Genomic DNA, 9,785 nt, shown 5'->3' with positions numbered 1-9,785 from the left:
TGAAGGTTTGCCTACTTTACTGTTTCAAATGTGAAACCGGCTCGCATTTACGCCTTGAAGACCAACTTTAGCCAACCACCATTGTGCTGCCAACGGGGTTCGAGCCTGGACCCTCGCGATGAGAATGTAGGTACACTAATTACTACTACTTAACCGTTCATGCAACTTGGACATATTCCTCCCCGGGTAATTTAAATATGAATATAGTACTGTTTTTATTTGTATTTTTTAACTCCATGAAAGAATGTCAGTTTCGATCAAAGTGTGATCTAATTGCGTGCGGAATAGGGATTAACGTTTCCCGCGTTTTTCTCAATACCGGGATTCGCTTATCGTAAACATTCGGAGAAATTCAAGTAAATTCAGTCACTTAATAGCAAATAAAGTATTAATTTTAAGCGGTGTAGGGGAAATTGTTCTACTGAAAAATCAACTTTACAAAATACAGTCGACGTTCGTTACAACGACCACGCGTTATAACCACTGTTCCATTATAGCGACCAGTACGACATGCCCCAAATATTTTCCTATCTCCACCATGTTATTTTATATTCAATATAACGACCGGTAAATGTCATTCAGCCCATTACAACGATCGAACTCAGCTCGCCCCACCCCGTTTTTTTGTATATACGTCCAGAATTTTTGCAAAAAAAGAACAAAATCTGTTGAGTTTTTTTTTACTTTGACTTTTGACGCTTAGAGGAAAAAAGGGTATGAAACATAAACGGTTTGCTTAACTAGCGCCATCATTCGAAACTTCTCACATGGTGGCTCAATCAAACTTCCCATGTGATTGATTTTATCTTATTCCAAATTTCATTTCACAATTTCTCAATTGCTGAATATACAGGCAATTAAACTTGTTATTGTATTACCCTAAATGTAGCGAAAATATAGGAAAATTTTAGCCATGTACAGTATTTCCGTTAGTACACACACACACACACAATGTTCGCACTGCTGTTGTATTATTTTAAATTATGATACTTAAATTATGATTTTTGTTACAGCCAAATGCACTTTCATTGCAGTATTACTACAGTATACAATTTTCCGGAGAAGCTAAAGTTTATAATTGGAAAGAAAAGAGCATTCAGAGAGTATAAAAGTGGACAAGAGGTGACCTGTTATTATTTACTGATAAAAGAAGGGCGTTGAAGAAAGGTATAAGGGATAGCAAAAAGGAAGTCGAAAATCTAAGCTTTTAGTTCTCATAATTGCATTTTTAATTGGGTTGCTGCATTTTGGAAATATATGACATCCATAGTTGTTATGGGCATCTTTTTCTCAGCCCAGAGAATTGAGCATTTTGCCTGTTGGGGCCTTATATTTGTATTTAATTTTTTAAACGTTCGATACAACGACTTCACAATATAACGTCCGTTTTTCGTAGAACGAAGGGGGGAATCGTTATAACGAGCGACTGTATCCGAGTTTGTCAATGCTAAAATAACGGTCTTTCAAAGAGGTGAGATATCTCCCCAATGCCGCTTGAAGGACTCAAATAAATGAATTCAAATGATTGCAAAATAAAAACCGCAAATTGAAGTTATTTATTCCGGATTCCCACAATTTGTGTCTGACAAATTACTAGAAATTTTATGTCTGGGCTTGTCAATGCTAAAATAAGAGGCAAGAGGGTGACGAGATATCCCGTCAATGCCACCTACAGGGTTAAATGTATAGTGCATAATTCATTAATTTGATAATTTAATACGATTAATTTTATTCAAAATATATTGATTGCAGATCTTCTAAAATGCATGCTTCTAGTGCTAAAACTGTTTTACGCATATTTAATTCAGTGTAGAAATATGGTCTGGTTCAAATTATTCTTCTTCCGGAATCCTGGGAAATGAATTTTGATGCATGGGAAATTCTCTGTTGCGGGAGAGAAATCCTACAGCAAAACTTCATATGGTGGCACAAAATTTTGTGCGCATTAACTTGCAGTCCACGAAGATATCTTTTCCTTCGGTAGCAGGATCTCTCTCATCGCCTTCTCTCATTTCATTAAAGACATCCAAAAGTTGTCAAATTTTTTTCCCTTTGTTACCCTCAATGCGTAATTCTATCTCTGCCTTTGTAGATATGACGCGTATTATTTTTGCATAAGTTATTAGTGTAGCGCTACTGGTACATTGAAAGAAGTTACATTAAAATGATGTATCGAGACGAAATTATGGTTTTCCGTTCCGCGATTGCAGGAGTTGGTGGTAAGTGACAAGCTGCAACCAATTCCATAAAAAGAAACGAATGGATTCGAACACCCGTCAGGCACGTGACTTAAATTCAAAGCCGTTCGTCTTTTCGGCTCGTTTTCATTTGTTTTTCGGTCGATCACAGTTTTCAACAGACAAATTTATGGCAATTTTCATTTCGTCTGGTTTCGTCACTCACGACTTTGGACGACTTATGTTCTTCCCTCTCCTCCGTCCACGGATCAACAATAGAAGTAAGGAGGGCATTTTTGGCGTCGTTCCTTCAGATTTTTATGTAGCTTCGTAATTTATGAGATTTGCTTTTACAGACCTCTCATAAATCTCAAAACGAATGAGACTCCTTCCCTCTTCCATGGTATCATCAATGAAACGGAGGAGAGGGATGAGAAATAAACAAATGTATCAGAAAAACGGGGAAAACGTCTGACCTCAAAATTACCACTAACATCAACATCAGAAAAAAAAATCCAGCCTTTCCTTAGTAAGAAAATGAAAATAATAATAATAAAGAAAAGAAATTGAACAGAAACACATTCGGCTGCAGCGGGGAAGAGGCATTGCAGGTGTCAGGCTGACTTACGCAGGCATTTATCAAAGGCTGTAAATGACTGTAATCTATACTTATCCGAACAATTGTCAGTTTTATGTGGAGTTGTAATTTGCCTTAGCAGCCGCTTCTCTCCACGAGGAAAAGACAACAAAATATAAAAACTTCGACGGAAAAAAAATGGGAAGAAAGGGTGAGAGAATGTAGTTATAATCCAGAGAAAAATAAAACAAGTGAAATTACTGTTGTGTTGCTGGTTTCGGTTGTTTGAGTGCTTGTCAGGTATTTGATAGCTTCATATAGAGTAGGCGGTTGTAAAATAATAATAATTGCTACTCAGCGAGATCTTAGAGTGAAGTTTTTATTGGTGCTGAGCTTCGTGCCTTTTTTTTCCCTTCTTGATCCTCCGTAATAAAATTGACAAATTTATTACTCGCTCGCGTACGCTTCTCAGCATCCAAGTTCTCGTGATGTTCATTCCCCAATTCAAAAAAAGAAGACGAAGAGAAGCGGAAGTGATGATTAACCTCGATGGGAGTGGATGTCATCACAGAGTGAGGTGAGATACATTGTATACACATCTAAAGTATTAAAAATTTAGTCAATTCACTAATAAGGATGAAAGTGAGTATTACTCGGAATTTAACCACTCATTACTTTACATGCAAAAATATACATTCTCTTCAGTTATTGTTATTATTTTATATTTACAGCAAAATCATGAAATAATGCTTTGCAATCTCGACTTATTTTGGAAAACATTTCAGAACCTGCACATCTTCACGTGTTTCATTCCTGGTTCATGAGAAAGCAAACTCATCAGAATATGCTGTGAAAATCACTCGTTCGAGTGAACCGCGGGGAAGCTCAGTGAAAAAAAATCATAAACAATTTTTATTGTACTATTCCAAACACAAATAACTATAAAACTTCCGTTAGTTTTGATATCTATAATCCTCAGCAAAGAAGGGTTTTTTTTTCCTCGCTGAAGATAAAGTTCTATTAAATTTATAGTTTTCAAATTTAAAAACGGGACGAAAAAAGATGTAGGAGGGAAATAGTAAAGAAAAGAAGGAAAAAAAAAAATTCTAGGAATGGTCATAAATTCGATAAGATATGGTGCAGTTTATGCAAATAATGACTTTACTGTTGGAATATGGTATGAGTTTTGGCGGATTCACTTTCTCGATGTTCTAAAAAATTCAAATTACTGCATGAGCAGAACTGAGACACAATGAAGAAAATAATTTATGCTACTGATTACTGAACTAAAATCAGTCTTTGATTCTGAACTATATAATTTTTTTACATTGCTCTTAAATTATAAGGGAAAATGTATTTTTAATAGTAATTTAAATATATTATCAATAACACTGTTAGTAAAAAAAAGAAAAGAAAAAGATAGAAAGAAACGAAACCTGGACGCACGCCCCAATCAAGAGCATACATTTCAAACAACAGTTAGTTTTTGTATCAAGAGATGGCGCTGTAGTTTCATTTTGACTTGCCTGAATTGCTGTTTATTATTTCTCCCGCTACTCCAGCAGAGAAGGGAAAAAAAGAATGGGGAAAGAGGGGGGGAGGAAAGAAAACCGAAGTCCGTTTCGCTATAAAAAACTGTTACTTCCATTTTATTCCTATACAATTTATCGTTTTGAAATGACGAAATATTGTTATAAAATTAAAATAAAAAAAAGATTTTACATAAGATTTTCACTTTCTCGTAATATGCGACAAAACCAGGTATAATGCATATATTATAACGTATTTATATACGCAACACAGTCTTACTTGCGGTACTGGAATTCTTTTAAGCGATAATAATACTGAAAAATTAATAAATGTAATAAACTTAAAATGTCGAATATACGTAATTAATTTCATAATAAATTATAAAAGAAAGAGAGGAAATGAAAGAATTTAAAGGAGACGTAAATGCAGAGGACTGCAAATAGTTGATTATGATTTTGACAACATTAATGTAAAACAATGAAACGAGAGAAAGAAATCGATTCATTTTTATACGAAAATCACGTTACGTTGACGCATTTTTTTGTAGCGTCATGCTAACTGAATTTTAGTTCGTGTCTCTAATGAGAATATTTCAAGAAATGATAGAAGTTTGGTTTTCATTTATTTGGAACATTACAAGGGAGAACAAGACTTGAGTGAGTGAAACTTCAAATTATTTGAAAGAAACTTATGCTACATTTCCTGAGTTTTCATTACGTTTAATTTTTCGAGATGAAGAGAGGATATATGGTGTGAGAGAAAAAGAAGCACATAATATGTGTATTTTTAATGTGTTTTGGGTTGACACATGGTAGAAAATACAAGGCTCCACATAAGGCTTATTTATAAAGGGGAGGGAGGGGCCAGTGGGATATAGCCCCCCTGAGCAGTAAGTTAAGATGAGTGGCAAATTCGACTATTTTAAATTAATACATTTCAATAAAAATCAAATTCAATGTCAAAACAACGATTTCCGAAGCCATATCCTTCTTTTTAAAAATAAGGATAGGGCTTCGAAAATCGTTGTGTTTTTTTTTTGTTCTTTTTCAAAAGGGGGGCGGGTAGCCCAGGTCGATAAGATACTCGCCTAAAGTACCAAAGGATGTTTAGAGGTGTCGCGAGTTCGATACCCAATTCGTCCTTGTCAGAAAAACTTTCCTGACACAGGGGTACAACAGAAACGGCGACATGACCGCAGAAAAATTTGCTACCGCATGGAGTCCCCCATCGAAGGGTTAGCGCACCAACCTCTCGATGAGTATAAAAAAGCAAGCCTGCCATTCGGAATCGGCAATAAATTGTAGGTCCCGATCTAATTAGCCCTCCCTCGTGTGCAGAAAATGACCGTGGTGCGACAAAAATGATTAAAATGATCAAATTATTCTTCAAAAGGGAATATTTCGCCTAGCCTACCATGTTATTTGTATTTACCACACACATGCAATCGAAAATGGTAATCTTGATTTGAAAGAAACACTTTTGAGAAAAAAAAATATTCCCATTCACTTATCATAGTTATCATACGCGATTGAAAACGTTCAAGCATCAAGGGGTTCTTTTCTTTCCTTCTGCACAATAATAAATCAAGGATCTTTAGTGCTCCCCCTGAAGGCACTAATGAGTGTTGTTATATTCTGGTGTCCAATACAGTGCTAATGACATCTAGATTGACACTTAAACTAAATTCCTTATTGAAGCATTCACATATGTTAGCTTATACCAGAGTTGCTCCTCTTCTGATTTTGGACGAGAAAGGTGCTAGTGACTGGAAAAACATTGCAGATCCTTAAATAAATTGATAATAAATAATATTATATTAAATAAACTGATAAATTACAGCAGAATATTCACGAATGTGAGTAGTGTTTCAGTTTTCTGAAATTACTGTGAATAAATTACGAGCAGTTAGTACTAATTACTCAATGGTGATGAACAGTGGATTTCGCTTACAATGTTTCCGGCTTAGTACGACTCATAGTCGTGTTCCCGACTCTTCGTAATACACACTCACCGAGATTTTTTTTTTTGCTTAAAGCGTTTCCCCGCTTACAAGGTTTTTTCACGACGATTTTTTGAAAAAGAGTTATAAGCTAAATGCACTGTAGTTATGGTCAACACAAAAGAAAAAGAACATTTTCCTGAAAAAAGTTCACCCTTCCAATCATATTTTTCTTCAACAATATTTGAATCCCATAGGTTTGCAAGGTACGAAGTACGGCAGAATGTTTTTTGACTCGATGTTGTGAGAGTTGACATCGAACGTTCGTTGATGAGTATGCGAGTGCTAGCATGAAACGATATCAATTTATGTGGCTAATTTACAACTGTTTTTTGTTATGAAACACGGAAGCGATTTTCGTAATGAATGGGTATAAATTAGTTAAAGAATAAATAAAGTCTACACACAAAGTTTGTGAGAGCATATCTATCTGTAAAGGGAGAAAAAAGGAAGGAGTAGGGAGAGTTGGATCAGCTGTGTTGTTTACACCCGAGGAGAGGAGCCACGTTTATCCCATCGCTCATGAATGCGATCGTTCGTTGCGACCATCAAAGTGCCGTAAGCTCCTCCCATGTAGTAGACACCTCCTACAACTTCGCGCCTCCCAGTTCGATGGGGGTGACGCAATGTCCCGGGGCCTCGTCACGTGAGCCTCCGGCCGGCGGTCTCCATGGCAACGTCACGCACGAACCACAGATAGATAGAACAGCAGAGGCGCGCAACCGTCTTTCAGTCTGTTCCTCGCCCGTCGGCCAATGAGATTCGAGACGGGGTCGTCTCGAACCAATCGTAACACGCCTAGCGGAAGGGATCGGCTGCACGACCAAGTAGAACCTTCAAACCGAACCACGACCGGTTGTTGCGAAGACGTTCGTTCGGTGCGCGACATTGTGTTGTTTGTGTGTTTGTGTGTGAAGCAGATACAAAAAGAAAAATATTTTTGAAAACATTTTCTTCTTTTGTAACTTTCGAGCATCTCGTTTTCCTTTCGTGAAGAGCTATTTCCGCTTCGGAAGACGACCTGAAGTCACTTTAGCAAAAAAGGGTGTGAAAATCGAGTAAAAAAAAAAGCCCACAAGGATGAGACTGTGCGTTCGTCACGTGACAGATGGAGAAGAAGAAGACAATTTCTATATGAGAAAGATCACTCAGAGTTTGGCTTCCCTCGGAGCCCTCGACTAATCGGCCCGAACGTCTCATCGTCTGACTCAGACAGCTTATATGAAGAATTACGCGTGATTGGAAAAATTCTATCGAACACTCAATTTCGTTTAAATGTTGACAAAGTATTCAGGTATCAGAATCGATCAGAGTTTTGGCTAAATGTCAACATCGGTCAGCTGCTCTTCGAGGACACTGATGTATAGCCTTTGGAAGACGCAATCAATTTTCGCAGTCATATCGTAGCCAGCGGAAGCCAGTAAAGCTCCTGAAAACTGTTTGCACGTGCTTTGACGTGCCGAAACGGTAACCATTGATCTCCATGGCATCATGGCCACCAGTCCGGCCAACCCATATCTCAGCGCGAATAGTGTGACGAGCGTCCACGAAGGAATGCAAGTGGCCACTTCTCAATCCAGTTACGGCCGGGAACCACCAGAAATGAAGTACATGCCGCCCCAGCATCAGGGGCCAAACGGACATGCCTTGGCTCCACACCACCAATGGGTGGGCCTACCGCACAATGATCCTTCACCGTGGTCGGCCGGTGGCGGAATGGGCTTACACGGTGGAGGACAGGACATCAAACCTCCGACGGTGGTGTCCGATATTCATCCGGGAGCCCTTCACCACCGTCCTCCTCAGCACATGGGGGCCTCGGGTCACCCGTGGCACCCGGCTTCTTTAGGAACTGCTCACATGGGGGGCATGCCCCCTTCACCGAACGGCTCACCACCACTGCAACATCACTATTCTATGAACGGAATGCTAAGTCACGGAGGTGCCCAGATTCACCCGGCAATGAGGGAGATGCAGCACCCCGATCACCAGCAACACCATCACCACCCTCATCACCACCACCACCATCATCCACACGAGGATCATCATCTGCTGGATCACCGGCACGGCCAGGAAGGCTCGGAGGAGGAGGCACCCAGTTCGGACGACCTGGAGCAGTTCGCCAAGCAGTTCAAGCAGCGGAGGATAAAGCTAGGCTTTACCCAGGCTGACGTTGGACTCGCCTTGGGCACCCTCTACGGTAACGTGTTCAGTCAAACGACCATCTGCAGGTTTGAGGCTCTTCAGCTAAGTTTCAAGAACATGTGCAAACTGAAGCCCTTGCTGGCCAAGTGGCTGGAGGAAGCGGACAGCACGACGGGCTCACCGACCTCCATAGACAAGATCGCTGCCCAGGGCAGAAAGCGTAAGAAGAGGACTAGCATCGAGGTTTCGGTGAAAGGTGCCCTCGAGAACCACTTCCACAAGCAGCCCAAGCCGTCTGCCCAAGAGATCGCCAGCCTGGCTGACAGCCTGCAGCTCGAGAAAGAAGTGGTGCGCGTATGGTTCTGCAACAGGCGACAAAAAGAGAAGCGCATGACACCTCCAGCCAACCTTCCGGGTGGTGCCCCGGGCAACGGTGCAGGTCCCGGTGACATGATGCTCAGCCACAGTCCGACGGGGCACGGGTCCCTCCATTCGCATAGTCCTCCCATGCTGTCACCGCACGCCCCACCGCAGCAACACGGTGCCCACGCCATGCATGGCCAGTCCTTGACTGCACATTGACAGTGGCACCAGGACATCATGATAAATCACCCGCCGCCAAATTTTTAATCCCCAGCAATGGTCCGAAAAAAAAAACAAAGAAAAATTCGGTATATAAATAAGTAAATAAATGTATATTATATAAATATATATAAGTGATATAGTGTACATATAATATAAAAGGAAAAAGGGGGATTCAAGAGTAAGAAGACGGACAACAGCCATCACCTCGTTCATGTCAGAAACTCAAAAAATCTCTGCGAGTCGCACGTTCTGCCATTTTTTCTGTCACAAACTGGTGCCAACATTTTTTTCTAGATGAAAAGAAAGAAAAAAAAAAGTCTGTTCAATTTGTAAAAAAAAAAGAAAAGAAGAAAATCGAGAAGAAGAAGAAAAAGTCACCAAAAATATTTCTTACAAAAAGTTCCCTGAAATTAAACTTGGAAAGAACCCGAAAACGTTCTTCAAACTTTCTGAGGGAAGAGTCATCGTCATCATGAGAATGAGCATCTGCAGTTCAATCGTCATTTGCTCATCATTTGAGGACGCCCCAGGAAATCACAAGGTATGTTTCATTTATTTGAAAAATTTCATATTTCAAACTCGCGTGTTTTTTTTTATGACTTTTTTTACTGACATGAACAACTTTTGCTCTCTTGAGGGTTTTTTAATGAGACTAAAAAAATTTCCGAAAAAATCTCAATTTTAAATGCTTAATGCCAAATTCATTCTGTTTCATATACAACATAACCGAGTTAAATGGATTCCAACTCAGTGGGGGGAGGGGGGAATCACG

At 39.5% G+C, this 9,785-nt stretch overlaps 1 protein-coding gene across 1 annotated transcript; it reads left to right on the top strand.

The window, feature by feature from the left end:
* The first annotated feature begins 7,034 nt into the window (after positions 1–7,034).
* LOC149076596 (POU domain, class 3, transcription factor 4-like) lies at positions 7,035–9,554 on the top strand. The gene has a single exon (XM_089244202.1). It carries the CDS (start codon positions 7,775–7,777, stop codon positions 9,008–9,010), a length of 1,236 nt encoding a protein of 411 aa, XP_089100328.1. The 5' UTR covers positions 7,035–7,774; the 3' UTR covers positions 9,011–9,554.
* Positions 9,555–9,785: the final 231 nt, after the last annotated feature.

The sequence above is a fragment of the Pholcus phalangioides genome, unplaced genomic scaffold (assembly GCF_987345545.1).
Source record: "Pholcus phalangioides strain wild (caught in Gottingen) unplaced genomic scaffold, Ppha-v1.0 ptg000015l_1, whole genome shotgun sequence".
NCBI classification, from domain to species: Eukaryota; Metazoa; Arthropoda; class Arachnida; order Araneae; family Pholcidae; genus Pholcus; species Pholcus phalangioides.
Note: the sequence above shows the minus strand (reverse complement) of the source record. Positions and strands in the feature narration are given on the sequence as shown.

Bases quoted from the DNA above. Each gene is read 5' to 3' on its own strand.
- LOC149076596 (XM_089244202.1), top strand. From the start codon at position 7,775: ATGGCCACCAGTCCGGCCAACCCATATCTCAGCGCGAATAGTGTGACG.